The 27,831-nt window shown below is 53.6% G+C and overlaps 5 protein-coding genes across 8 annotated transcripts in view; 2 read left to right on the top strand and 3 right to left on the bottom strand.

The window, feature by feature from the left end:
* The window catches only part of VPS53 (VPS53 subunit of GARP complex), a 61,459-nt gene extending 50,585 nt beyond the window's left edge, over positions 1–10,874 (bottom strand). For 2 of the 3 annotated variants that reach the window (XM_039562904.1, XM_039562905.1), the window contains exons 1-4: positions 10,758–10,874; positions 8,051–8,131; positions 6,951–7,000; positions 6,089–6,155 (exon numbers count right to left, since the gene is read on the bottom strand). In XM_039562904.1, coding sequence (XP_039418838.1) covers positions 6,089–6,155; positions 6,951–7,000; positions 8,051–8,131; positions 10,758–10,841 — 282 coding nt within the window. In that variant the 5' untranslated portion in view covers positions 10,842–10,874. Of the gene's footprint in view, positions 1–2,340; positions 2,422–6,088; positions 6,156–6,950; positions 7,001–8,050; positions 8,132–10,757 lie in introns of those variants that run through there. The other variant, XM_019287633.3, reaches the window with a different exon arrangement.
* Positions 10,875–11,042: 168 nt separating this feature from the next.
* Positions 11,043–16,771, top strand: TLCD3A (TLC domain containing 3A). Its single transcript, XM_039562916.1, has 5 exons — positions 11,043–11,298; positions 11,927–12,010; positions 14,047–14,260; positions 14,364–14,459; positions 14,892–16,771. The coding sequence occupies exons 1-5, from the start codon at positions 11,177–11,179 to the stop codon at positions 15,159–15,161; spliced, it is 786 nt and encodes a 261-aa protein (XP_039418850.1). The 5' UTR covers positions 11,043–11,176; the 3' UTR covers positions 15,162–16,771.
* A 441-nt stretch (positions 16,772–17,212) lies between these two features.
* Positions 17,213–20,525, bottom strand: GEMIN4 (gem nuclear organelle associated protein 4). Its single transcript, XM_039562915.1, has one exon. It carries the CDS (start codon positions 20,523–20,525, stop codon positions 17,280–17,282), a length of 3,246 nt encoding a protein of 1,081 aa, XP_039418849.1. The 3' UTR covers positions 17,213–17,279.
* Positions 20,526–21,289: 764 nt separating this feature from the next.
* Positions 21,290–24,864, bottom strand: GLOD4 (glyoxalase domain containing 4). Of its 2 annotated transcripts, XM_039562913.1 has the most exons (9): positions 24,745–24,864; positions 24,431–24,480; positions 23,688–23,808; positions 23,126–23,270; positions 22,790–22,926; positions 22,419–22,505; positions 22,163–22,276; positions 21,996–22,082; positions 21,290–21,683 (listed from the first exon to the last, which is right to left on the bottom strand). In XM_039562913.1, the coding sequence occupies exons 1-9, from the start codon at positions 24,832–24,834 to the stop codon at positions 21,618–21,620; spliced, it is 897 nt and encodes a 298-aa protein (XP_039418847.1). In that variant the 5' UTR covers positions 24,835–24,864; the 3' UTR covers positions 21,290–21,617. The 2 variants fall into 2 exon arrangements, with proteins under 2 accessions (XP_039418847.1, XP_039418848.1); XM_039562914.1 differs by lacking the exon at positions 24,431–24,480 and having other exon boundaries at positions 24,745–24,821.
* Positions 24,865–24,914: 50 nt separating this feature from the next.
* On the top strand, positions 24,915–27,276 carry MRM3 (mitochondrial rRNA methyltransferase 3). Its single transcript, XM_039563171.1, has 4 exons — positions 24,915–25,171; positions 25,756–26,000; positions 26,285–26,452; positions 26,616–27,276. The coding sequence occupies exons 1-4, from the start codon at positions 24,915–24,917 to the stop codon at positions 27,161–27,163; spliced, it is 1,218 nt and encodes a 405-aa protein (XP_039419105.1). The 3' UTR covers positions 27,164–27,276.
* Positions 27,277–27,831: the final 555 nt, after the last annotated feature.

Here is a 27,831-nt window from a genome sequence, read left to right as displayed (position 1 = left end):
GCAGGAGAGAATGAATAGAACTGAAAGATGGTGCTTACAACATCAGGGATTGTGACACCAAATAGCCCCCAAATATTTCAGAGACTTAGGTTTAATTAGTTATTAAGAGCTTATGACAGTCAGCGCTGTCCCAGCAGCAGGGGCACATCAACACCTTCCACGTGAGCCAAACCTGGGCACTGTGACCAAGGCAGCAGGACTGGAATTTGATTGCTGGAAGTAAGCATGTGTTTAAATAAATAAACAAATGGCAGGAAGGAGGTAGGAGATCTGCAGGCACTGACTGCCTCAGCTCAGCGGGAAACACAACCTGCAGCCTGAAAAGCCACCCTCACACAAGGGCCTGCCAGGCTGACACTGCCTGTACCCAGCCCTCACAAAGCTGAAGGGGACAAGCCACTGACTGGCTGTCACCATCCACCAGCTGCCCTGGGGCTCAGGACACTGCTCAGAAAAGCAGCAGAGGACCCCACTCCCACTTCCCTCTGCAGCACCTGCATCCCTCTCTTCCTGTGCTCACTGTCCATCTTCATCTCCTCCTTCCTTCCTCTATTGATTCTCCAAAGTGTTTCCTGATCTCTATTTAAAGAAGAGAAAAACCAAAGGAGTATTTAATGTACTTCCAGCTATGACCTTGTCAAACCCACAACCTGTGGACATTTTTCTCTGCCAGACACAGCCTCCTCCTTCCACAGGCTTCAACACTGCCAGACACTGCAGCACACCCAGGGCAGGGCAGGCAGTTGGAGTCTCCCCAGAGCTGCAGAGCCCAGATGTTCATTTTCCCATGCCAGGAGAAAGGACAGCCCTGGCTGACCAAAGGATGGGATGGCCAATTGAACTGTCTGGGCTCAGGCTGGACAGCAAGGATATATTCATGTTATTTGACCACAGCAGCTGCCATCCCTTCTCTTGTACTGCTGGAGTTATGAGAAAGAAAATATATATCACTGTTTTCATGGAGCAAAACAAAGAAGGAGCCAACCAAAGCAATCCAAGTTATCAGCCAGTATCTTCAGCCATGAGAAACATCCAAAGCTTTTCCCAGCCCAAGCACATCCATTTGCTCTTCTAGTTAACACCTAACTTTGTTCTAGCACTAATTGAGCCAGACCCTAATGGAGTCAGACACATTAAGCAATAAACCCCATTTTTCTTTGAAACACAGTCCTTACTTGATGCAACTTCAGTCATTTAGGCATGTTGTGTGCACAGGGCAGGAAAGGGAAGATGGACCAGAGATAACAGAAAAAAAGTTTGTTGGGCTTTATTCAGATTCAAATCCATTTGGGATCTTGGGACTCCTCTGGGGCTCTCAATTCTTTCCAATATGGATTTCAGCTGAATCTACCTCACCTTTACCCACCCATGCACCTCATCCTGGTTGAACAGACACTGTCAAGGGTTAAACCAGCAGCAAATGCAGAGGCTACTTATTACAAGGACAAAAGCCTGATAGGTGAAGCAGCTTCAGCCAAACAACCAGTAAAGGCATGTCAGCAACTGTCAAAAAAATTACAGGCAGTCCATGCAGAAGCTCCAGCAATAAACACAGCTGAGGAGTGACACACCAAACCGTACGGAGTGCGTTAAACGCTCCGTGGAAAAATCTATGGGAACTTTTTATACTACACCCTAGGGCAGAGAGGAAATTATGCCACAACTGGACTGCAGCTCTCAGCAAGGTCAGCCCACACTCTGGGTTCAGCAGCAGCAGCTCTGAGAAAAAAACCTCACAGAGGAAAAATCGCATCGCGCTGGCTCCCTAGAAACTGTTACAGCTGAACCACAGCAGCTCCTGCATTCCCAGCCTCTCCCAAGGCATCCAAAATAGTCCAAGTCTGGGACTCCCAAGGAAAATTTTGTTACGCCCTACAGAGGAATGTTCCACCCACGGCTGTTGTTTCCTCCCATAAAAGGACCATTAGTGAGATAATTGCTGAGGTTCAGGGCATTGTCTGCAGATTTTACTGAAATATCGCACCAGGAAGGGGAAGCCAAATGAGCCAGACTATTTTAAGGCTTTTGCATTTGGAGGAAATTCTAGGGCAAAATTTCAAAAAGGCAGATGCTTTGAACCGAGAAACGCTATGCTTTGTGGAGAAGGGGGCATTCCTGTCTTTAGAGCTGCTTAAATAACCCTTGTGGGGCCACATCTATTTGATGGCCTTTATTTTTAGACTCAGAATCTGTTTTTTCAGACACCTTGCTGCTAATTTATTCACACACGTGTACGTGAGCAAGACTGCTTGGGGAACAGTTTAAAAGCTGATAGACTATAAAAAGCTACTCTTACATGAAAATTTCTTACTGAAATGCCTTCTCATAGCTACAACTCACCTCAAAGCCCTGCTCCATCATCTCAGTAGGCAGGAGTGTAATCCCAAACATTATCCCAGCCCAGACAGGACAGGAGACTCCATCACAGGGAGCACAGCAGCTGGATCTGCAATTAGAATTTTGGACTTCCTATCCCTAAGGTCTCTTTTTCCTCAGGGAGCACGGAGAGCGCATTTCCATAGCTGCACACTCCATATTCCCCACTGGGTCAGACTGGGATTTAGATTCTTCTGACTGGGACAAAAATGCAGCACTACCCAGATTTGTCTCTGCTGGCAGCGCTCCCTCGCCATCAAATATCAGCAAAACGTTATCCTGCTCTCAAAACCAAGGCTGGGCTCCCCTCTCCTGGACAGCTGGGAAGGTGCAGCTCTCCACAAGGCTCCTCCACAAGACAGGGAAAGCTCTTTGCTGGGCTCAGTTGGTAAATAACCCAAAAAATCCCCTCCAAAAAAACCCCAATCTGCCAAGGCTGATAACCTCAGCTTGTCTTTTAGGAACCTGCCTGGATCACTGGTCTCTAAAAAAGAGACTGGGGAGGCTGATGGTAAACCCCAGTAATCTGGGCAGCACATGAATCAGGCGGCTACACAAGATTCCCAACCATTTTTTGGGCAGTTCTGGCTGACAGGAGATGGGAAAGCCAAGGCTGAGCTTTCCAGGTGCTCCCTCACCTGCAAGGGCAGCACGGACAGCTGAGGGCAGGGACTCAGCAAAAAACCCCCTCCTGGCTTGCTTTGACTTAACTTTTTTTTTCTTCTGCCACTGCATCCAAGGTTTGTATTTCCTTTGGAAGGAAGTCAGAGACTGAAAGGATGTTTATTCAAACTCTTATTTACCCCTCAGACAAGGACATCTCCAACACAACGCAGTCAGGCAACGCTGGCAAACACAGTTTGTATCAGGGGTTGTTAGGAGAGAATGTGACTGAAGGGAAGAGGTTTTTGCAAAACACCTTTCAGGCCCAATCCTGCAGTTAAATACACAGGATCCTGATCTCCCACTGAAATTCAAGCAGCCACAAAATCAGAGTTCAGATGCACTTTTATTTACGGCACAGGCTTTCAAAGAGACCATGGATTGCAGTGCTCCTCTTGGATCTCAGTGTGCCAAGGGATGGAAACCAAAAGACAGGAATTTTCCAAAAATTTCTGGCTTTTCCAAAAGCCAGCCTGCTGCAAGTACTGTGCACTACAGGCTGTAGGCATCTCTTATGGTAAGAGTTACAAATGGAAGAAGATTAGAGATTAAACTTATTGATGTGGATGCTTTTAAGCTTTGTTTCAAACCTCTTGCAAAAGCTGGTTGCCAACTGTTTCCTTACTAATCAAGGGTGGCTTGCAGTTGTGGTTATGATGATAAAATGCAATAATGATTTTCATCCTGTGTTGCCTAAGGGAGAGGCTCACAGGGTGACACTATCTATCCATGTGGATGTGTCAATCCCATTCTGCAGGGGAATACTGGTCTCGAGGATACAAGTTTCCCACAAATTTAGTAAGAATACAAGATCAGTAGAAGGAAGAACTTAATTTTGCTGTGGGACCAAATTACCAGAGAAAGTAAGTAAGGGAAGCAGCAGCACCAACTCCCTTCCAAGCACAGAACTGATTTGCCTTAACAGCACCTTGTTTTCAGTTGTTTCAAAACAATTTCTTATCATGCACTGGAAAATAAAACCCATCCTTTCCAAGTGGGAGAAGTCAGGCCTTCTGCTCTATAAAAACATTTCCAAGTGTCCTTGATTCCTCTGAGAATATGCTGGTAAAACAAAGGCCCTTTTCAGCACAGGAACAGGCAGCTGAAGCTGGGAAACAAGGTTTTCACCCCCACAATCTGCTATCAACAGGGTGGTCATGTGAAAAGGGCTGCCTCACTCCCCCACAGCACCCAGGATACTCAGGGAACACAGTGCAGGAGTGACAGGAACAGCAAATGTTTCTTCTAGGTTTCCTCTGATTCTGGGGTGACAAATCCTGCCACTCCAACAGTCTGGTTCCAGCAATTCACATAAAAAAAATGCATATCCAGGTGGGAATGATGGGCTTGGATTAGAAACATAGAAAGAAAAAGCTCACAGCATTTCAGAATCAAACTGTTTTTCTTCCCAGAGAAGTAACACTTTAAATAATTGAATGGTTTCAGTATTTGTCAGGATCTCAAAGTAAGAAACAACAGTTGTGCTCCTGGGAGATTGTCTGGCCTCAGCCCATGCAACTGCAAGCCCTGACATCTGTCTTAAAGTTTGCTTCTACCTTACAAAGCAGCAAAGTGAGGGAAAACAGGAAAATCCACACTAAATCCAGGAACATTTGTGATTAACTGAAACATGTCCTGCGTGGACACACGTGCACACCTGAAGGTTTTTACTTAGTCAGGAGTTAAACAACCAAACTAAAGGAAGGGCAGCACAGACAGCTCTGCCTTCCTGGTGCTTCAGAGCAGGACACAGTGCAGGTCCATCTGCACATGCCTTGGAGAACTTCAAGGGGATGGAAGAGTGAGAAAGCACAGACACAGGACAAAGCTCTGAACAAAGCTTGCCAATCTCCACGGCACAGAGATGCTCCTGTTATCCTATGGGCACAGCTGGTCATGGCACTGCTTGTGTTCATCCCTCTCTCCAAGTCCTGAGGCACTCCAGGCAATTCTCACCCACAGCTCTTCTCAATCCCACTCTTTTTTGGTCTTCTCAGAGGATTTATCTTCTCAAATAGGCCCAAAAGGCTACAACAGCATCAGCTTTCCAATCACAGACAAACTCTCCAAGTACTGCACAAGTTTCCAGTCCCTCCTCAATTTCTGTAATTGCCTCCCCACTTGATTTCTTGTCTCATTCCTGCACAGTAATTACAGGCAGCACCACTCCCAGGTAAGCCACATCCTAAGCACATCCCCAGTTTAATGGCAATACTCAGACATCCGTGATTAAACTACTTCTTCTAGGAGAGATGAGCATCTCTCATGTTTTTCTAAAGCAATACAAAAGCACAGACAGGTCAAATAATTCACTCGAGGTCACAGGCTCTGTGGTAGAAATAGGATTAGAAATAGATACCAATTGCTGTGACAGCAAGGAGTGGAAAATAAAGAGTCACTACCCCATGCCAGTCTTAAGTCTGATAGTAAGAAGTCACTGAGGAACCTTGACTGATGGTTCAAGGTTCAATGTTCCTGCTCCAAAAAGGACAAGAAATGGAGCCACACCAGGTGACCCCTCAAAACCAGCTGACACAGGGGCCAAGCTGAGCACTCTCAACTCCTGCAGCCATGGCTGTGCTCACCAATACTGTACTCCCAGCAAACACATCTGTCAGGCAAAAAACAAGTGAAAACCTGAGGGCTGAACAGGAGCTGCAAGAGGAAGTGGCAGCCAGTGATCAGCACAGAGACCAACAACTCGGGACCCTTCACCAAACAACTCAGTGAAAAGGACAAACAGCCTTGTCTTGGCCCCTACCCAGGGGGTCAAATGTACTCATACCTATTCAGTGCTGCTCGTTTTACCATCAGCTTCAGAGTGGCACACAGGCCTCCTGCTTTTGATCCTTAAATCAATTCCTCATTCACTTCCCTTCAGAGGGTGAGGGGAAGGCAGGTCAGAACAGCTGCTGAGTGAGCAGCTTGTCAGTGTAAGAGGCACAGAAACATCTCAGTAACAACAGCAGTGGAGTTTTGCCTGTCAGAGCCATTCCTCAGTGTGGCAGCCCAAGCTGGGAACATTCCTGGCACTCCTGGCTGCACGTACCTGCCTGCCATCCTGTCCCACGTTGGTCTGTCCCCTCACCACAGTTCGAATGTTGTCATCCAACCTCCTGCAGAAAAGAGCCCCGAGTGTCAAACCCAGTCTTTAAATGCCTGACCCAAACAACTGGGGGAATCCTGAGAGCTACAGAACCAATTTAAAGTAAAAAAAGCTGATACTACCAAAGCTAAACGCACTATTTCCCCCCTCCCTCTCTGTTCCATGTCACTGTCTTGCATAATTTAAAAGTCCTGTTGCAAAAATAAAAATCCATTTCCTAATTTAACCAGGGTTTCTTGCATTCCTGTTCCCTTAAGCAATATTGTCAGCTCTCCCTTGTCTGTTTGCATTTCAACTTCCCACATGTTGAAGTGCTGTCTCAATCCTTTCATGTTGGCAATATCAACCAGCACAGAAAATTTAAGTATTTCATGCACACTTGTGTTTATTTTGTACTTTTAGGGCCAATAATGACAGTTCAAAAATACATAGTGAGTTTTTACAATTTATATTCTTATCCCACAAACAATAAATTCTTGGCAACTGAGTCTTTTGGGTAGTTTGCTCTCTCAGCCTTTAAACTGTACTAAAATTTGGTACTTTTTGATTCTTAGTTGTTTTTCAAAGCTGCACTTTGCAACCCATCAGCTTAAAGAGCCTGAAGGGCACATATTATACAACAGAGATGAAATATAAAGAATTATAATAATTGTCTCTGTGCCACTATTAGACACCAGGCTGATCCTATCCACGCCTTTTAAGTGAACTAAATCCTGTCAGCTGTAGCACAAAAGCTGCATTTATGAAACCTTGCTGACAATCAGACCAGGCCACCTGAGATGCAATGAAACAGAGAAATATTTACCTTATTTTCAATCTGATTTTGTTCACGACCTCATCAATGTTTGCCAAAGACTGGAAGACAAAAAAAAAATCAGAGAGAAGTGAAATGGTGAATGTTTTACAGAGGAATACGTCAGTTGTGATCCCAAACACTTCATCACACGGGCCACTTGAGGAAGAGGAGAGCAATGGCTTTGTTCTACAGGTGGAGGAACTGAGACACAACAACTCAGCTGCTTCTGTGTCACATCATAAAGAGCAGAAAAACACAGCTCAGGGCTTCCCCCATGCCTGAGCTCTGCCTTGCTCTTCGTCAGCAAAACTGTGTGACAGTGACCTCCAGTGGGCAGTGGGGATGGGGACAGAGCCTTTGCCTTTGGGTGAGACCCCCCTGCAGAGCCCAGACACGCAGAAAATAGGCTGGAAGGAGATGCAGTGAAGGCACTGCGGGGGAAACAGCTCCTCACTGCTGGCAAGGGGAAAACAGCCAAGCCACACCACCAGCAAGAGCTGCAAGCCAAAACCACCAGTGCTGCAGAGGATCTCAGACACGGTAAGTGTTGGAGCAGCCTCCCAACATAAACTTCAGCTGTAGAAACATCTCTGTTTTGCAAGAGGTTAATCCAAAACTCCCCCTGGAGCTGAAGTTGGGAACACAAAGGGAGGATGTGGGCCCACAGCAATCTCATTCTTTAAATCTCAAAAGAAACAATAGGGCTCAAACTCTCCTGTGACATTGTACAGGCAACACCCACCTGATCCGGCTGAAAACCCCAGGAACTCACCAATGTTTGGCACACAGCAAGTTAGGAAATTTACTCCATCTAAATAGAAAACTGATTTATTTCTACAGATCAAAGCAGGGCTTTAACTGCAGCAAGCACTCTGGGTGGAAAGAGACCACATAATGACGGCAAACCCAGTGAGCTGCAAATTTAAGAAGGGATTATTGTTATAGCTTTATTTCCTGTGCTAGTGTTTTAAAAGAAAAGGCTTTGGTACAGGTTTAAACTCTACTTTGGTCATTTGCTATCAGGTTAACCTCATAGTAAAGAGTGAAAGTAAAATCTGATAGTAAAAAGTGTGAAAGTAAAGTCTGAGAGTACTTGGAGCATCACTTACTTGCTCAGTGGGAAAGAGAGCATTAATATACTCCACAGCATTGAAATCTGCTCTGTCCAGTGGATCTTGGCTGGGAAATACCTGGAGAGAGGGAGGAAAACAAACACTGTCAACAATCTCCAGTAATTTCTGTAACTTTACACAGTTTCTACTACTTTTAATTCCTTCAACACCTGCCTCCAGTTGTGTTTCACAGCATTTCTCTAACAAGTGGCCAGTCTCCGCCCAGGAGTAGAACAGCCACGTGCTCTGCAGGGCTCTGACCTCCCAAAATTCCTGTGGATATCAGCCTGGATAAACACAGATAATTTACACACACGATTCCAATACAGACCTGGCATGATCCACGCAGGAATTCCCAAGACACACAAGCCATTAATCATGTATCCCAAACCATCCTGATGCTTTTGCTGTTGTCTGGGAGCAAACTGAGGTTCTGGCCTGCTCTTGGCAAGAGCTTTGCCAGGCCCCATGTGACAGAGGGTTTGCTTTCCACAGCCGTGTAATAGGAAACGTGATGAATTAAGGAGTGGTTGTACGAGTTCTCTGGAGACTTAGGTTTGCCACTTTTCACAAAAGATGGAGAGAAACACAATCTGCTGAATGATTTGGGAAGGGGGAAAGAGCAGCTGTGGTGCAAACAGATGTCATCTCTCCTCAGAAGCTCAAACAACACGAACACGACTGCCAGGCTTTGCTTTTTGTCCCCACAAAGTGTGGTGCTTTCCCTTCTCTGCCACCATACTGAAGCTGTGCCCCATCCCTGCAAGGGTTCAAGGCCCACTTGGATGAGGCTTGGAGCAACCTGGGATGGTGTGGAAGGAATGAGGTGGTCTTTAAGGTCCCTTCCAACCCAAAGCATTCCATGATTCTGATATTTGTTCCACATTTACAGAGCCATGAGCTCTGCACTCCATGGCCAACACCTCACCTGGCAAAAGCAGGGCTGACCCCTAGCATCCCCCTGCTCACTGAAAGCCTTCTCACCTGGGCACATGAAGCATTGATGCTGTTTTACACATTCTGCATTGTAAAATCAGTGACTTTGTGAGATAAAAGCAAATTCTGCCTGAACCAGCCCTCTTGGGCAGCTTTCCCAGTCACTCCTGTAGACGAGGAGAAGCAGGCAGCAGTTAAACATGCATGAGGTCGTGGTGAGTGAGGAGAATGCTCTGACATCACCCCACTGTAAGAGCACAACTGCAGCATCACACCCAGCCTGTCCTGCTCATAACTCACACTCAGTTAATCCCCACAAACCCCAAATCTCCACAAATATTAAGAGCAGATGAAACAAGAGGCGAGATGTGAAGATAAAGGCTGGTCAGGAACTCCACTCAAACTGCAGATAGAGATCAGTGCTGCAGGCAGCTGGAGCAGCTGCAGGAGTTGTTACTCCCAGGAGTTTGTCACAACCTATTAATCAGAAATGCCACCCCAGGTTTGGTGGGGCACCAGTTCTGCCTGTGCTTCCCCACCCCGCTTCCGGCAGGGCAGCTGAGCCAGCTCTGCTCATTTAACCTGAACTGGGCAGGTTTTGCCCAAAACTGGTTCAGGAACACTGATAGGAACAACGGGATTACTGGGTCAAGAAGGGCCAGTGAGGAAGTTGGAAAGCAGCAGGTGGTGTCATCCTCAGCATCTCCCAGTGCTCAGGATGTGAATGTTTTCCTACAGCTTTACTGCCTGTTAAAATAACTCAGCCAGGCACGTGGTGGATCCTCCACTGTTCAAAACCTCATAAATGCAGAGGATTCTTCCTCTGGACAGGCTCTAGGCCCCCTTTAGAAGCTGCCATTTAATTTACCAGTTCCCAAGGTCTCCCCTTGCTCTTCGACAAGAGCCACCAAAAGTGACCCACAAGCCTCAACACTCAAGAAAGCGCAAAAACTTATTTGAGTGATGCTTTGTGAGATGGCTACTGCTGCTGCCCAGGCTTCTGTGACAGGGAAGTTGGCCACAGGTTGGCTGCAGGCAGTGCAGGCTCAGTCACAGAGGACAAGAGTCGTGGTTTTACCCTGGGTTCTCACGGGATTTTGATGGACTCTAAGTGCCAAGAAGGGTTTCAAGGAACACTGGAACACAGAATCATAGAATACCCTGAGTTGTGGGGGACCCACAAGGGTTATGAAGTCCTGCTCCTGGCCCTGCACAGACACCCCAACAATCCCACCCTGGGCATCCCTGACAGCGCTGTCCAAACGCTCCTGGAGCTCTGGCAGCCTCGGGGCCGTGCCCATTCCCTGGAGAGCCTGGGCAGTGCCCAGCACCCTCTGGGTGAAAACACCCTTGTGTATTCACCCAAAGCCAAACCAAGACATTTCGATCATCCTTATTTCAACCGAGCCCGGTCACTGGGCTGCACTGGGGTGCTTTCCACACCACGTAACACGTCTGCAATTAGCGACAGAGACGCCGCAGCACCGCCAGCACCCCACGTCTGACAGTGACGGGAACACGACGAGCCACGCTCAGCCCCCAACGCCGGCCCGGCCCTCGCACTGCCGGCACCGGGAGGTACAAGCCCACCCGGGGCTGACGGGGCTCGGCCCCACGCCGGGCACGGCCAGCCCGGGGCTCGCCGGGCCCAGCTGCGGAAGGCCCGGAGCCGGCAGGGAGGGGCTCAGATCCGGCCGCGGGCCCTCACCGAGCGGCCCCGCACCGCGCCCGCGCCTGTCCCCTGCGCGGGGGGACCCGCCCGGCGCACCTGCTCGATGGCGGCCTGCACGGCGGGCGCCAGCTCCAGCGCCGCCTCCAGCCCGGCCTCCAGCTCCGGCTCGTCCTCCTCCATGGCGGCGCCGCTTCCGCCGGCAGCGCGCGGGCGGGGCGGGGCCGGCGTGAGGGGAGGGGCCCGGGAGGGGCGGGGTTTGAGCCGCCGGGGCGGGGCCTGGAGGGGCGCGGCTCCGCCGGTGGGCGGGGTTGGGGCGGGAGGGGCCGGGTTTGGGCGGGGCCTCCGCCCGGCGGAGCGGGGGCGGGAGCGGCGGGGCTGGTCCGAACCGAGCCGAGCCGAACCGAGCCCAGCAGAGCCGAGCTGAGCCGGGCCGAGCTGAGCTCAGCCGAGCCGGGCCCTCCCGCCGCCCGGCCGGCTGTTGACAAGCGGTGGCGGGAGACAGCGCGGTCGTCCCCATGTGGCGGACGCTGGCCCTCGCCTCCGCCTTCTTCCCGGGGCTCTTCATCCTCTGCATCCGGTTGTTGCGCTGGGCCGCCCCGGGATGGAGCCTCAAGGACCGCATCCTCCTCAGCGGCAGGTACGGGCGGGAGCGGCGGGAGGTGGCGCGCACGGCGGCGGGACCCGCCGGGACCGGGATGGGGACCGGGATGGGGAGCGGGAGCGGGAAGGATCCGGGCGGGCCGAGAGCACCGAGACCCGCCGGCCGTAAGCCTGGACTCGGGGGTGCTCCGGCCCGCGACGCTCCGGGGGACAGTCCTTGGCTGTCCCGAGCCCAGATCCCGCGAGGGGAGCAGGGACCGGAGGCAGGAGCAGCACTCCGAGCACGGGCATCCCTCCGAGCACGGGCATCCCTCCGAGTGCGGGCATCCCTCCCGAAGGAGGGCATCCCCCCCAGCATGGGCATCTCAGCCCGGCCCTGCCCGGCGGGACCCCCGCACTGTGGTACCGTTGTCGGGGCGGGGATGCTCCGGTGCAGCTCTGCCTCTGCCCACGGGGAACCGGCAGCGTTTCCACGGGGGTGGAAGGGACGGGACCTGGCAAGGATCCCCCAGGAGGCAGCGCCTGGCACAGCCACCCCGACACGTCCTCGCCGTGACGAGGCGCTGAGGTGTGCACGTTGTGGGCGTCTAAGTGCCACCAGCTCTGAGCCTCGGCCCTCGTGGGGTCACATTTGGGGTGACCCCTTTCCTCTCTCTCCGTTTCAGGCTGGTGTCAACGGTCCAAGCCACGATGGCAACGGTGTCGGGGATCACAGTTGTCCTCAGCTGCAAGAACGTGGTGCATGACAGGTAACGGAGACCCACTCAGGTCCCACTGTCCCATGGGGAGCGTGCCAAGAATGTGCTCAGCCAGCTCGGGGCTGGAGGGTTTTCTGCCAAAGGCTTGCCAGTACAAAGGGGAAAGGAAAACCAGTTTCATGTTCCTCTTTTCTCCACTTGGGCTGAAAGGGTTGGGCCATGTGCTGGCTGTATGCCCCCTGAACAGCAGCGGCTTGCTCTGGCCTGGGGTTGCTCTGGCAGCACAGTCTCCTCCAGAGGATGGGCTGTAACATGGGCTGGGTATGAGCAAAAAACATAGACATCATCAGCTCTGAAGGGGTAGGGAGGCTCCTTGCTGGAAGCTGAAATTGCTACAGAGTCAAGCAGACCCGATGAGAACTGATTTTAGAGGTGCAAAAAGCATTCTGAAAGAATCCAGAAATGGTAAAGTCAGAATGGAGTTTGAAGGAAAATCCTGCTTCCTTGTCCTCAGTGCTCTGAGATAAACTGCCCAGAAGTGGCTCTGAGGAGGAGTGATAGAGTAATCAGAAGACTTAAAAACAGAGCTATTATCCAGACTAGCAGAGAAGATTGCAGGAGGCAAGAATATAATTATGCCGAGCTGGAATTCGACTGTCACACACGGATTTTAGGGTGATTTTTAGGAAGGGCTGCCACCCTGGTCATAGCAGACTTGTCTTTAATACACAGATATGAATTGTCCTGCCTTGCTCTAGGCGGTGATATCTATCCAGATTGCTCAGACCTGCTTAACCCAGGCAGTCTGTGAGTTACCTTTTTGTTCTAAAATAAAATTCCTGCTGTATAGATAAGGCAGATGATGAATCCCAAAGCCACACAGACGGAAGGTGCTGCCAGCAGCCCTCCTTCCCCCGGAGCTGTCTGCTTGCCCGGGTATACTCAAGGCCAAGGGCTCTGTGCAAACACTTTGTGGACAGAGACCTAGATTTTCTTTGAATCTAGAGGAAATTGAGCCCAGGGCTCAGCAGGGAAGGCCTCATAGAATGACAGCAAGACAGCAAGCCAGGAAGAATCACAAAGGTTGCAGTAAAATTTGCCAATTTATTTACAGAGGCAGACAATCATTATATCACCAGCGTTGTAATTGCCCTCCAAAGCCCTGGGCAAGTTTTGCAAACACAATCACTCGCCACCCCTGCTTCACACCACTTACATCTTTCCATCTGGAACAGGAACTCCTGCAACAGAATTTTTCTTGGGATGGCAGGAGAGCAAAAAGAGATTTGAGCCGCAAGCTACATTTCTTCAAGCAACAGCATTGGGTGGTTTTGTCTTCTTTTTTTTTTTTATCAGTGTGATTCCACGCAGGACTTTTTAAGGAGGCTGGTGTCCCTGCAGAGCAGGGCTTGCTGCTGCCCAGATTGTGCAACCAGGATTCCAACATGCTTTGGGAACAGGCAGCTGCCTGCAATTATTTCCCAACTGACAAATGCCTCATGGGGGTTTATTGCCTATATTGGATATTTCACACTTCACTCTCCAAACGCCAGGCCAGCCATCCCTCTGAGTTCTCCATGTGCTTCTCAAACACTCCCTGGGTTAGGCAGCCAGCTGATGCAATGTGACAGGCAGGAGGGACTCAGGATTGGGAGTTTTCCACCACCAAGCACCAGCCCTGGGGGTCCCAGGGCTTAGGGGAGGAGATCAGCTATGCAAAGGTGTCAGGTTGGTGCTGGATCTCGAAAAATGCTGTGCCCCTGGGCTGTGCAGCAAACACCTGGCTGTGGAGCTAATCAGGATCCTTCCTTGGTGCTGTGTTTGTGTTTGGCCAGGCTGAGCTCAGTGCCTGGCACAGCCCAGCAGGAGGGGGTCAGCACCCAGAGCTGTCCTCCACATGTACCAGGCACCTTTTCTCTGGGTCAGTCTGCACCTGCTGGGCAAAACAGACTTAAAATTCACCCCCTTTCAGCTTCAAAATCCACTGAAATGCTGCCACTTCAGTCCTAAAAACTCTTCTACCTCCCAGAGCATCGCGAGGCGCTCAGAGCCGCTGCGATGCCTCTGTGTGTGCTGCTCCTCCCCAGGCACTGGCTGGCCGTGGAGTACATCTGGGTCCTGGTTCCCTACATGACCTACGACATCTATGTCATGTACCTCTGCCACTGGCACAAGAGCCAGGAGAAGGGCATCCTGGAGAAGAAGCACTCGCTGGCCAGTGTGTGGAGCTTCCTCCTGCAGGAGCGGCTGATGGTGACCCACCACCTCTTCATCCTCATCGTGCTCACCCCCATCACCCAGGTGAGGGCTACTGCAGCAGCCCAGGACCCCCTGGACATGCTGGGTGTTGGCTCCTGGCCACCTCTCTGCAGGGCCGTGTGCTCACTGCTGGCTTTCTTTACAGCACTTCAGGGGAGAGTTGGGGGACTTCTTTGTGGGCTGCATCTTCACAGCAGAGCTGAGCACGCCTTTCGTATCACTGGGCAAAATCCTCATGCAGGTAGGTGAGGAGGGATGGGACTCAGGGCTGGGAACCCCACAGCAGTTCATCCCCTTTCCCTGCCCCAGGCTCCAGCAGCCTCTGCTCCGGCAGTGGCTCAGAGAGGGGCAGCCCCACAGCTGTAGCCCCAATCTCCCCTGTGGTGCTGCCTTTTTCCCAGTGTCCCATCCCTTTCCCCCAGTAACCAGCACGCCCAGGGGCATCCCGGACCTGGGGGCTGTGCCGTGGGCTGGTGCTGCCCCCTCCTGCCTGTTCCTCCCTGCACCACGTTCATTCTTACCCCAGCCCTCTGCCCTCAGCTCCCTTCCCCCCTGCCCTCTTCCATCCCTTCCTCCAGCCCTCTTGGATGCTCATCCCGTTGCTCCCAGCACCGCCAGTTCCCCGGAGCGCTGGGCTGCTGCTCACCCCACATTCACCTCCTTCCTCCCCCAGCTCAAAATGCAGGACACGCTGCTGCACAAGGTGAACGGGATCCTCATCCTGGTGACCTTCTTCCTGTGCCGCATCCTCCTCTTCCCCTTCATGTACGCGGCCTACGCCCGCCAGGTGGGGATCCCGGTGTACCTGGTGCCGTTCCGCATCCCCCTGCACTGCAACATCGCCAACGCCTCCCTCATCGCCCCCCAGCTCTACTGGTTCAGGCTCATCTGCCGCAAGGCCGCCCGCCTCTACGGCGGCTCTCCCGCCCACCGCAGCAGATAACGGAGCTGATAACGGCCAGGGGCTGGCACAGGGCAGCCCCCGGCCCTTCCATCGGGAGCAGCGATTCCGCCGGGCTGCCGGAGCTGGAAGCAGCCTCCCGTCTCCAGCGCCGTGCCAGGCAGCACCAGCCGGGGCTAGGAAGGCTTTCCTCCCACGCCGCTGCAGTGCCTCGTGTCCTCCCGCCGGGGTGGGAGCCGGCTTGGAAGCACGACATTCCTTCTGGGATTCAGCTCGGCGGCCCCGCCGCCCTGAGGGTTACACGAGAGGGGTTTGTTGCAGCCCCCCCGGCGCGGCTCCCGGGGCTGACACCGGACACCGGCACAGCGCGACGTGCAGGAGCCTGCGCGGGGAGGCTGGAGCGGCCCGGCCCCAGCAGCGGGGATGGGGAGCCTGTGCCGGACCTGCCGCAGCCCCAGCCAGCCCTGGAGCTGCAGCACAGCTCTGCAGAGCCGTTCCTGGCCTTTACTGACTTCAGCTCTACACTACAGCCCTGTTCGGCCTCTGACCTCCCACATGCACCTCACCTCCTGCTGCTGCTGTGGCTGCTGGGCTCAAGCTCCACTTAACTCGATGGTGCTTTTCACTAAAAGCGTCTGACAGTCCTGCGGGGGACTCCTGTGTTGCCAGTTCTGGTGTTCCCAGCAGGGCTGGAGGGGAGAAGCTCATGCCAGGACAGAGGAATGGTTCTGCTGTCTCAGAGCGACGTCTCATCAACACACAGGGCACTGTGCAGAGCCCCTCCTTGGCAGAGGGTGCAATTTTCCCTCCCCTCCCCTAACCACAGCTGCTCTTATCTGGCTGCATCCCCTCAGCAGGTATTTAAAACCATCTGGCACACCCTGCTCTGCTCTGCCCTCCAGCTGGCACCACCACGCCCTGGCAGTACCTGTACAGTCCCATCCCTCCAGCCCCATCCCACCCCCCGTGAGGCTGCCAGGGACAGAAGTGGGGCGGCACAGAAGGAACCAGCAACCCCGGAGCAGGATCCTGAGCTGGCCCTTCACCAGTTCAGCCCATTTCCACTTTCAGCCACAGCAAAATGGGTATAGGCTCCCTGGCTCGCCCTGCACCACGGGGTTCAGGAGCCCTGCGGGTGTGTGCAATCAGACCACAGCTGAGTTCATTCCCTGCAGCCAGCACCAGCCAGGGCAGCCACCTCCTCCTCCTCCTCCTGCAGCCTTCTGTGCCTGCTCCAGGGCAGGGAACTGCACTGGCACAACCCTGGCACAGCCCCGGAGACCTGCGACCACTCTGTGCCTTTCATTCTGTCTGAAACCAGCAGCCGAGCTCTGGGAAACCTGGATCTTTTGGGGGTTGGATCTCATCCCAACCACGGCTGTTGTTCTGGATAGAGTGTAAAAAAACAAAGGGCCTCTTCCGACCTGTGGTTGTTGTTGCAGAGCTGCCACTGTCACAGTAACCACCGAGAGCAGCTGATGTTACAAAGCGCTTGCAACTCGTTACAGATGTTGTATCTCACTGTTTTCATTGCAAATAACGTGCCTTACGTAAGGACAAAGAAAACCCCAGCCAATGAGGCACCTCAGTTTGCACTAACACTGCCCTATTTACTATCAGGAGACCAATAAAGATTTCCTCTCTGAGTCACACCACTGGCTGGCTCTTCCACGTGCCGTTCATTGCTGGGTGGGGGTGTTACATGTGGGGTTACTGCTGCACCCCCACCTCCGGGCAGGAGCAGCACACACGGATTTCCAAAGGTTCCTGCCTGTCCTGAACTCACTCAACTCGCTTCCCAGCTTCCAACTTGCTTTCCAGCTTCCGGCAGCACGTGGCACAACCAGCAATTCTCCCGGGACTAGGAGAGGGCTGGTGGCAAAGCAGCCAGAGGGAAGTGATTTCCTGGATGCTGGAGGCTGCTGTGTAAATCCAAAGTGCCAGCAGGCAAGGCTGCAGCCACAGAACTGGCAGCTTGGCTCAGGAACAGCTGTGTCCAGTTATTTCAATGGATAACTGAAGTGGCTCCTCCTACCGCATCTTTATACGGCCACTTCCACTGCCCAGTGGAAGAAAAAACAGCAGGGAGGGAATACATTCAAAAGAGGAAAAACAAGGGTTTATTACAGATCTTACAAGATCCAGATCAGAGGTCCCTTGTCAGCGCTCCGAGTGCGCTCCCAGCTTGCTGAGCTTCTGCAGGAGGGTGCTGCGCAGCTCCTCGTGCCCCACGTTGTCCGTGATGGACTCCAGGAAGTGCCTCTCGTTGGCTCTGCGCAGCGCGGCGCAGGGAGCCGCGTCGGCGCTGCTGGACGCCTCGTACTGCGACAGCACCTCCAGGGCCACCACCAGCAGCGGCTCCCCGCAGCCCCCGGCCGGCAGCATGGCAGCCACGTGCAGCAGGTGACAGAACATCTGGATGCACACAAAGGACACCTCCTGCGTGCCGGCGCCGTCCTCGGCGGGGTGAGACGGGGCTCTCGCCGTGGCCTTGACGGAGGCCAGCAAGTCGGTCAGGCTGGCGCAGTACAGCTGCACCACGTGGAGCCAGGCCTCTGGCGGCAGCCAGGAGGAGCAGCTGGAGCTGCAGAGGAGCTGGAAGCCCCGCAGGAAAAGCACGGAGAGCTGGAGGTGGCAGGCGAAGGGGCGGAGGTTGAGCAGGGGCATGTGCTGCACGTACTCCAGCGTGTAGGGCACGTGCAGCATCTGCCGCTGCAGCAGCTGCTCCACCACGGGCACGAGCCTCTTCCACTCGCCGTGGCTGCACCAAGGCAGCACCTGGATGAGGGCCACCAGGAAGCCCTTGCTGAAGAGATTCACTTCTTCAGGGTTGTCCACGTTGACGGTGAGCAGCGCCAGCATCGTGTCCCTGAGCGCTAGGGACACGCAGCAGCACTCCATCCACGCCAGCAGCCCGCTGCCCGGCCCGTAGGCTGGCAAGGACTGGGATGTCCATTCGTCCTCAGGAAGCCTGCAGATCTCAAACAGTGTCGCCGGGACCTCGTTCTTGAAGTGGTCCCCGTAAAGCTTCTTCAGACGGAGCCCGACAGTCCAGTCCAGTGGTGCCACCTTCCTGTGGAGCCAGGCCAGCGACTGCACCCACAGCTCCGGGGAGGGGACGGTCTCTGGTCCCACCAGCTCGCACAGCTGGCAAAGGATGTTCAGAATCAGGTCTTTGGTCTCCAGGGAAGGGAAGAGCTGCTCCTTAGGCTGATGCCAGTGTTTGGTGTAACCATCCAGAAGTTTGCAGAGGCTGAGGAGAAGTGGGAACGGGTGGCAGGATTTGATCCAGTGCTCTTCTGAACAGGACGGTATTCCCAAAACCTTACTGAGGATCTGCAGGCTCAGCTCAATCTGAGGAGAGTCTGACTTCAAATAGGGAAGGACAAAGGCTTTGGCCACCTCTGCAGGTGACACAAGTGGGGTGGCTGAGCCTGGCTGCATGAGAAAGGCCAGGAACTGAAGGAATTGCTCCTCTTCCCTCGCCGTGGAAAGCTTCCCCCACACTGCCTCCTCCAGACACCTCACCACCAGGCTGCGTGGCCTGCCTGGATCCTCATGGCTCTCCAGGAAGCTCAGTGCTGAGAAGGAGCAGAGGATTTGGGCGAGGAACTGGTGTGCTCCGAGGTTGACCACAGCAAGATGACAAACCTGCTTCACTGTGGCCTCGGGGTACAGCAGCGTCAGCCTGGCCACAGAAGCCACAGCCCTGGTCAGGCCCTCATCAGACACACTCTTTGTGATCTGGTTGAAAGTCACATTCAGGTCCTCCTGGAACCCATCCCTGACAACCTGCAAGTTCTGGGACAGACCTTGGCCACCCCAGGACGCCAGGACACCTGAGATCACTTGGTTTTTATCAGTTAAAGAAAGCTCAGTGTAACACTCCACGATGGCTTTGGTCACTTCCATCTGCAGCTCTCGGGCCTCCTTGTCATGGTGGGACGTGGAAAAATTCACCAGCATCTCCAGCAGTTTCAAAACTAGCTCAGGGTTCTGGAACAGAGCTTTGTTTTTCACGAGGCACTCGACCCAGGCCTTTGAAAAAGCCCAGGTCTTTTCAGATGCAAAAACAGAGCACACGTCCACATGGCGGTCCAGCCTTTGGGCAATGATTGCCATGGCAACTGAAGACTCGAGGCTGGTGTCCAAACCCTTCAGGACAGCACTGGTGTCCCTGAGAAAGTCCTTGGTGAGCTGTGTCAGCTCTAACACTACCTGTGCTTCGCCCTCCCCCAGGTCTCCGGTCTCTGAGAGGAAATCCAGGTTCTTCCCAAGGGTGGTCAGAGTGTCCAGGAGCCGGTAGCTCTCGTAACACAGCTCCTCAGAGCCCTTCAGAGTGTCCTGCAGCTCCTCTCCCCAGGCCTGTAAGAAGCTGCAGAGCAAGTCCAAGCCAACAAAGAGCTCCTCACGAGAGAGTCTGGTAAGGGGCAGGAGGCTCACGCTTCTCTCTGCTTCCCTCACCTTCTCTGCCAGCCCGCAGGGGTGGTACTGGCTGTCAGTGTCACTGCCCCAGAGGCTGACCACGGCACTGACCTTGGCCAGGTACTCTGTGATGGGCAGGGGGCTGGCCCCTGGCCCCAGCCCAGAGGACAGGCACAGCAGCTCAGCCAAGTTGGCCAGGGCATAGCACCTCAAGCGGGGCTGGGCGATGCTGCCTCGGATCTGCTTTAACCCCTCCAGCAGCAGCATCGGCAGCCCAGTGGCACCTGGGGGGTTCCCAGGGTCACCCTTGAACCTCTTCGGGGGCTGCAGACCATCCTCCAGGGAGGGCTCAGCCCCGTGCTGATGTATGAGAGCACTGAACGCAGACACCGTCGCATCCTCCTGTCCCTCCTGGTGCTTCATCACCTCCCACCACACGTCCAACAAGAACCTGACGTCCGACGGGGATGTCTCGCTGGAGATGTACTCCACCAAGTTCTCCAGCTGTCCCCGGCACACATCTGGAGGCAGCGCCAGCAGCAGCTGCACGAAGAGCCGCGGCACTCCCAGCGCCTTGACCAGCTCGAAGAGGGCGGTGTGGTTGACATCGGGGATCATCGCGCCCACGGAGAAGAACCCGTCATCCTTCCAGCCCCATTCCAGCGAGGCGGCGGGTGGGGCGGGCAGCAAGATTTTCGCCCAGACGATGGCCACGGCCTCCTTCTCCCAGAGGCCGTGGCCCAGCGGCGAGGGGCAGCGCTCGCCGATCTCGCGCAGCGCGTCGGTGATGGGCACGCCCGCGCGGGGCCAGTCGGCTTTGCGCAGCTCCCGCAGCGGCCGCGGCTGCAGCAGGCGGGCGGCCAGCAGGAAGCCGCCGTGCAGGATCGCCGTCTCCTCGCCCACGGCCCACGGCCCCGCGGCACAGCCCGGCCCCGGCCCCGGCCCCGGCCCCGCGGCCGCCCCGCGCTCCGCCGGCTCCATGGCGGCGCCTCGCTCTGACGTCACGCGGGCGGCGCGCTGACGTCACACCGGTAACAGCGTCCCCCCCCCGGCCCGCAGCGCCCCCTGGCGGCGCGGAGACGGGCAGGATTAATTAATTAATTAATTAATTACCGTGCTCCAATTTAATTGGATGAGTACGATTCAAACCCGTCGTTAAACGTGAATTTAAAAGCTCAGGCAAACTTGCAGTGAGGGATTTTTCCTGTTTCAGCTCAGAAGTGCCAACACTGCTGATCCTGGCTGCTCTTCCCTGTAAAACTCATTTCAGTTTCATGATGAAAAACCTGATTTAAGATACTTTATTTAAGGTTCTCATCAAGAAGATGATAAGCCAGGCAGCATACCTGGCACAGAAAATGCCAGGAATGACTCCCTGTATTCCCAGCTCTCATTCCACCAGCAAAAGCAGAGCGACCTCATTCCAATGGAATAAACCCTGACCTGCGACTTCCAGAGGCAGCTTCTCACCAAAAGCTCATTGCAGAACTTATTTCAAGCTGCCCCCTGGCACCTCAGCAGGCAGTGCAGCTACAAACCACAAAGCACAGCCTCAGCTCCCTCCTGCAATGTGGAAATCTCCTTGGGAAGGGGTTTGGCAAGATCCTTTCTTTGTTCCTAATAAAGGGATGCACTCCCTGTTCCCTGCTCCAGTTCCCCCTGCACAGCCCCACTGGAGAGGGCAAGGAGTCACAGCTACCTGAAAACCCTCTCCCAGCCTGCAAATAAAGGACAGCTAAAGCAAATTAATCAGAAAATAAATGAATTAGAAAACACCATCTCTATTAACCTTTCTTTCAAGTATAACAGCAACAGAAATGTGAGGTTTTCTTGACTGATAACACCTGTTATGAAGCCAAGGGCTTAGCCTGTTCCTTGCTGCACAGCCCTGTTGTTTGGAAGAAGATGTGATTTGCTGGAAGGGAGAGAGCAGCAACCAGAGATATCAGCTTAAATCAAACCAAAAAACCACCACGGGACACTCCAGCACCCTCTGATTGGGAGGGCAGTGCAATTGGCATTTTCCTGGAAGAACTCCAAGGCACAGAGGAGCAGCCCAGTCCATTGCTCCAGCTAAGCTGAAACCTTCTTCATGTTGTGTTCAGCAAACCACTTGTCACTGTTGTCTGCAGCCATGGCCTGCACAAAGACAAGTGGGAGTGTGGTCAGAACAGGAGGAAAGCTCTCTGCAGGGATAAATCATTTTTTAGCTACTTGTAAGAAGAACAGACACTGAAAACCAGTGTTCTCTGCCACAGCAAGTAACGTGACCATGTCCCAAGGGGAAGGCTGGAAAACTCCACCCAGGGTACTCAGTGAGCTTTAAAAACGGATTTATTTTCCTTACCAAGCCTGGGCAATTTGCTTCTCCCAAAAACACTCAGCATGGGATGAAAATTGGATTCTACAGGTGTCTCTAATCAGGAAGAAAATGAATGTGCAGCCACTTACATCATCCAACAGCTTGTCACCATTAGGGTCCACCTTGGACAGCTCTCTGAACGCTTCATCTCCCACAAAACAGATTTCATGGCCATCCTAAACAGGAGCAGCTCAGTCAAAACCAATGGCAGAGAGCATTTAAACCCAATTTAATCACTGTTTCCAGTGTTACTCACAGGATCAGCCAGAATAACCACTTGCACCGTGGCTTTGCCAGGCGTGTCCAAGCTCACCAGAGGCGTCAGAATTTTCTGATTCTCCTTTTTCATCAGGGCTTCGATGCTTGGCAGCTTAAAACAGAAAACCAACCAAAACCATCCCACTGCCAGAAAGATAAGCAAACTATCTGCTCAGAGATATTCTGTTCACATTAAAAAACTGCCTTCCCCAGCTGTGGGGTAAGGAGAGGCGTGAGAGAAGCGTGGCTGTTACCTCGTCCTTGGCGCAGGAGAAGGCGATGCGCCCGAACGCTGTCCCGTGATCCACGGCCCCTCTGCCAGCCTTCAGCTCCAGCTTGCACTGCAACAGCGAAAAGCCCAGCCTGGCTTCTAGGGACACTGCAGCTTTTTCTCCAGGATGTGGGTGATTCCAAAAATCCCCCATTCACGCACTTCCCAGCAAGGCAGAATCACCAGAGCAAACCACAGCTTTGCTTTTTTTAAAAACGCAGTTGAGTGTACACAAGCTTCAATGAAAACACTCTTAATTAAGTGCACAGTTGCTTTAATTAAGAAATTTTTTCCTTTTAAGATGCTGTTTTCATAAAATAAGAAGTTTTCATGGCGAGGTTTCCAAGGACTGACCTGGTTATCAGCGTAGCCCAGCAAAGCCCTTTGTTTCTCCTCATCCTTCTCATATACTTTCATCCCAAGCAAACCAGACCAGTAGCTCACAGACTTCTGCAGGTCTGAGACACCCAGGGTCACCTTCCACACAGGATCTTGAGGATTGCAACAATTTCAAATTAGTTACAAATGTATTATAGGTTTAAATGCAGTTTTGCATTCTTGAAAAGTAACAAAGAAATGATAAAAAAGTGCTGTTTTATAAAATGCCATCAAAATAAACACACAGCCCACTCTGATATCCCACTGGTAAATCCTTCTGAACACCAGTAAGGGTGAGGGTAAATATTTCACCTTGCTTGAGCTGTTCCTTGTCTTCCAGGTAGAACTTGTACCCTCCTGGGGCTTCAGCTTCAAAGACACCAGAGGTGACTTCTTTGAGGGGCCACCCCATCTTCCTGGCATTGCTCACAGCCTGGCTGGACACCAGAGTAATGCCCTATAGAGGACACAACAAAATTCACAGGGTGGCTGCAGAGACATCACCTGTTTTCACACAGGAAACGTGAGATGTCCACCTGCTGCCAGCCACCAAATCACAAAAAAATGATTAATAATAAATATAAGAGTGTTTTGCTAAGCATTCCGTGTTGGATCTGGCAGCCAGTACCAGCTGTCCCACACACACAGCAGAGGCAGAGCTCAAGGAATGCTTCCTGGACATTAAGTGAGCCCAAATCTGCTCTGGTTTCTGCTCTTCTGACCTGGAGACAACCACAAAAGCAACACTGAAGTGTTTAAGAAACCAAAGAGCATAAAAAAGCAGCTGGTACAACCCATTTGACACACAAGCTTCTAATTATTGAAGTAAATAAGCTTATCATGAGAAGGGTGGGCTGCTTGGAGTGGAACTCACCAGGAAGTCATTGCCCAGGCGATATTCTCCAATGCCATAATTGTAAGTCAGCTCTGCAACAAAGTGGTTGTCCTCTGGTCCGTAGCCCACCATGGTCTTGCTCCATTTTCCATCGTAAGGGCTGGAAGATCCGTATTGTCCGCATTTTAATGTCATGAGTATTAAAAGTAACCACTAAGAGCTGCAAGTATTTGCGTTTCAAGGAGGAATTGCATTGTTAGAGTAAAATAATGGCATTTTGACCCCGGGCTGTCGTTCATGGCCGTGTGATAAAAGCAATTCTACCTCATTAACAGCTCCTGCTTTAAGAGCACAGGCTGCTCATTAGCTGCAATTATATAATCACTTCCTTATTGCTAAGTAGGAAAGGGCACCAAACTGTCAGATTCCTTCAATTTCAGAGAGAAATGCATTCCTATTTCTCCTTTCTTTCATTCCTCTGTCTTTACAAAAGCTTTTGGGGCTACCAGGAGGGATTTTTAACTCAAGAACCTTGACAGTGTCACACCTATATAAATAATCACTGGAACTGAACGTAGTGACTGCTAAGCTTAGAAATAACTTGGTACAGTTAAGTACCAGTCTATAGGCGTGACATTTATGTTCAGGGTAAGCATCACACCTACACAGAGCGAGGGGCTGTAGGTTCCAAGGGAAGGCGCCTAATAAAGAACAACACAACCCTTACTTTCCTGTGAGCTACCAGCTGGCACATGGGCGGTCACGGCGGGCAGGGCACTCACCCGTTGCAGCTGGCCTTGCAGCCCTCCTCGAACTCCTCGTGCCTCAGCACCTTGAGAACCACACAAACGCTTTGGGTTGGGAGGGGACCTTGAAGATCACCTCGTTCCAGCCCGGGATCCCTTCCCTAGGCTTGGTGAAGCGGGCGAGAAGAGGGTGAGCGTGGGCAGGACGTGGCTCCCATTTCCACCCCCATTTCCATCCCCATTTCCATCCCTTCCCCTGGGCCGCGGTCCGGGGACACGGCGGCCGCAGAACCGCCCGTTCTCCGGGACAGCCCCGGCCCGGCCCGCCCCTCCCTGGCCCCGCCGCTCACCCTCATGCCCAGCAGCTCCCGGTAGAACCGCGCGGTGCGGGCCCGGTCGCCCACTTTGAACACGAAGTGCAGCGCCCTGCGGGAAGCCATGACTGCGGCCGTGACGTCACGCGGCGCGGTGACGTCACGCGGCCGGGCGCGGTGACGTCACGGGGCGGGGCCGGCGCGCGATGGCGGCGCTGGGCCGCGCGTGGCGGGCGCTGCTGAGGCCCCGCGGGGCGCGGGGGGACGCGGGCGGGCGGCGCGGGGTGCGGGCGCTGCGGCGGAGCCCCGTGCGGGTGCTGCAGCCGCAGAGCGCCCGGGAGCGCCCGCAGAGCCCCCCGGAGCGCTCGGAGCCGCAGCCGCCGCCTCTGCCCGCCGTGGAGCGCTGCGCGGCCGCGCCGGGGCTGTGGTACGAGAAGGCGGCGCCCGGGGACCGCAGGATGGGGTGAGCGCGGGGAGCGGGGCCCGGCCGTGCTGCCCTTCGTAAAACTCCCTGAATGGGAGGGGAATTCCAGCCTTGGGAGGAAGCGGGGAGACTGACACCCGCTGCCGGGCTGGGGGTACCGGGGGTGCTTCATAGAACCGGGGAGTGCATGGGTTGGAAGGGACCTTAAAGCCCATCCTGTTCCGCCCCTTATCGTGGGCAGGGACACCTTCCACTATCCCAGGTTGCTCCAAGCATCATCCTGCCTGGCCTTCGACACTTCCAGGGATCCAGGGCCTCGCCACCCTCACAGAGAGCAATTCCTTCCCAATATCCCATCTAATCCTGCCCTCTGGAAGTTCAAAGCCATTCCCCTTTGTCCTGGCACTCCAGGCCCTTGTTGAAGTCCTTCTCCAGCTCTCTTGGAGTCCCTTCAAGTACTGAAAGGTGCTGTAAGGTCACCTTTCCAGCCTTTCCTCTTAGGAGAGGTGCTCCATCCCTCGATCATCTTTGTGACCTCCCAGTGAAGCTCTCAGGGGCTGGTGAAGGTCAGACTGAAGGTGGTGTCAGCATCACAGCCACATCTCTGAATAATTTCTCCACAGAAAAGTGGTGACTATTGCCAAGTCAAAGAAGTTTCGGGATAATCACGGGAAGATTCTGCTGGAGGGGCACAGGCTGATCAAGGATGCACTGGAGGCAGGAGCTGTGCCACAAACGCTCTTCTTCAGCACTGTGGGGCACCTGAAGCTGCTGCCTGAGGCAGAGATAAAACAAGCCAGCTTGGTTAAGGTGAAATTTGAAGACATTAAGACCTGGTCTGACCTCGTGACTCCTCAGGGGCTTCTAGGTAAGTCACCTCTGAAACAGTTGTAACACTGCCCAAAGGGAAGCTTTTCATATTTAGGATAATGACTCTTAATAATCTTTCTTTAAACACAGCACAATGCTCCAGCCCTGCTGGAAAATAAGTTTTCCTTGCAAAGTGACAAACTCTGCTCCAACTTCCTTTAGGTGGTGCTTTTCCTAACACTTCCTCCAGCACATATTTATTGAAATTTGGGCCAACTCTCACAGAGCAGGCCTCTCCTTGGGGTGGGTCAGTCATAAACCTGTCACACTTCATTTCCTCAGGCATCTTTTCCAAGCCTGACCCTGCCAAGATGTCCTACCCTGCAGCTCAGCTCAACAACTCCCTGCCACTGCTCCTCATCTGCGACAACATCCGAGATCCGGGAAACCTGGGGACTATTCTGAGATCTGCAGCAGGAGCAGGCTGCGAGAAAGTGCTGCTCACCAAAGGTAAGAGGAAAGTTTGAATTACCTGGGGGTAAGGCAGGGAATGAGGTGCTTGAAGATGTTCCCCAGAATTTGTAAGGAGTGGCTGGCGTGGTTCACCGTGGCTGCTGAATCCACCTTTGGGGGAGTCCCTGCGCTGTCACTGTTTCTCCCTGTTCCTTCCCAGGCTGTGTGGATCTGTGGGAGCCAAAGGTGCTCCGTGCAGGAATGGGGGCTCACTTCCGTGTGCCCGTCATTGCCAACCTGGACTGGGAATCTGTTGCCACCAACCTTCCTGATGGCATCCAGGTCTGCGTGGCCGACAACAACGACCCGGATGTCCCGGCCAGGACCACATCCGTGCCGAGAGGAGCTGGGTCTGCTCCTGACAGCCCAAAAGCTCCTGTGAAATCCAGCCCCAAGGCTGCTCCTGAGCACGAGGATGAAGAGGGAGCAGCAGGAATCCCAGAGCTGGCTGCACAGCATTACTACGAGGACTGGGCACAGACTCCAGTGGCTGTGGTGATCGGAGGGGAGACCCACGGCCTGAGTCCGGCCGCACTTCGGCTGGCAGCCAGCACGGGCGGGAGGAGACTGGTCATTCCCGTGGTGCCAGGCGTGGACAGCTTGAACTCTGCTATTGCTGCCGGCATCGTGCTGTTCGAGGGCAAGAGGCAGCTGCTGTGGAGGCACAAGCAGGAGGATGACAGGCAGAAGCTGCCTGTGTCAGGCTGAATTGCTGTGGTTTGGGTGCTGAAGGAGCACCTCTTCCCTTTGGTTACCTTGAGAGTTAATAAACGAGCGGCTCGGGCTGTTTGGTTTGTAATAAATGAGTATTTAAGGCTGGAGCCGTGCTGGGATGAGTGCGTGGCTCCCAGTGGATGTGGTGGCCACATGGTGATGCTAGAGAGAAGGGAAGGTTGATCACAGTGAGGAGGGAAAGGCTGAGTAGCAGTCCTGGCCTCACCTCAGCCGGTTCCCCCCTGCTCCAGCCCTTTCATCCAGCAGATCCGTGGAGACCTCAGATCCCTCGTCTGTGCTGGCCCAGCCAGGCTGCTGCTGACAGCGTGTGTCCTCCCCAGCCTGGCTGCTGGGAGTGGTTTTGGGGTCAGGAAGGCCAGGTTGCTGCCACCTGAATGGGTGCTGCCTGTGCTTACCCAAACCCTGTCCTCCAGCAATCACTCCAACCCTGCCGTGGGCGAGGCTGGCTGGGGGTGGCTGTGGTGTGGGGTGTCCGAGCTCCAGCACTCCTGACCACACCACTGCTGGGAGGTGCTGGGCTGCTCCTGGAACTGCTCACCAGTCAGTTCATCACTGCTGAACACGGGAACAACCTCTGAAACGTGCAGAACACAGGCTGGGTTTATACAGCCCGAGCTGGCGGCTGTTCCCAGCTCCTGGCA

Source organism: Corvus cornix, chromosome 19 (genome assembly GCF_000738735.6).
Source record: "Corvus cornix cornix isolate S_Up_H32 chromosome 19, ASM73873v5, whole genome shotgun sequence".
NCBI classification, from domain to species: Eukaryota; Metazoa; Chordata; class Aves; order Passeriformes; family Corvidae; genus Corvus; species Corvus cornix.
The sequence above is the reverse complement of the archived record's forward strand: the minus strand, read 5'-3'. Positions and strand labels throughout refer to the sequence as shown.

What these genes read in the sequence shown, in the direction of transcription:
- TLCD3A (XM_039562916.1), top strand. Translation starts at nt 11,177, where the DNA reads ATGTGGCGGACGCTGGCCCTCGCCTCCGCCTTCTTCCCGGGGCTCTTC. An exon ending in AAGAACGTGGTGCATGACAG is followed by an intron (nt 12,011 to 14,046) that starts GTAACGGAGACC and finishes GCTCCTCCCCAG; the next exon opens with GCACTGGCTGGCCGTGGAGT. An exon ending in TGGGCAAAATCCTCATGCAG is followed by an intron (nt 14,460 to 14,891) that starts GTAGGTGAGGAG and finishes TTCCTCCCCCAG; the next exon opens with CTCAAAATGCAGGACACGCT.
- GEMIN4 (XM_039562915.1), bottom strand. Translation starts at nt 20,525, where the DNA reads ATGGAGCCGGCGGAGCGCGGGGCGGCCGCGGGGCCGGGGCCGGGGCCG.
- GLOD4 (XM_039562913.1), bottom strand. Translation starts at nt 24,834, where the DNA reads ATGGCTTCCCGCAGGGCGCTGCACTTCGTGTTCAAAGTGGGCGACCGG. An exon ending in GCCTGGGCAATGACTTCCTG is followed by an intron (nt 23,271 to 23,687) that starts GTGAGTTCCACT and finishes TGTCCTCTATAG; the next exon opens with GGCATTACTCTGGTGTCCAG. An exon ending in TCTCCTGCGCCAAGGACGAG is followed by an intron (nt 22,277 to 22,418) that starts GTAACAGCCACG and finishes TTCTGTTTTAAG; the next exon opens with CTGCCAAGCATCGAAGCCCT.
- MRM3 (XM_039563171.1), top strand. Translation starts at nt 24,915, where the DNA reads ATGGCGGCGCTGGGCCGCGCGTGGCGGGCGCTGCTGAGGCCCCGCGGG. An exon ending in CCCGGGGACCGCAGGATGGG is followed by an intron (nt 25,172 to 25,755) that starts GTGAGCGCGGGG and finishes ATTTCTCCACAG; the next exon opens with AAAAGTGGTGACTATTGCCA. An exon ending in GAAAGTGCTGCTCACCAAAG is followed by an intron (nt 26,453 to 26,615) that starts GTAAGAGGAAAG and finishes GTTCCTTCCCAG; the next exon opens with GCTGTGTGGATCTGTGGGAG.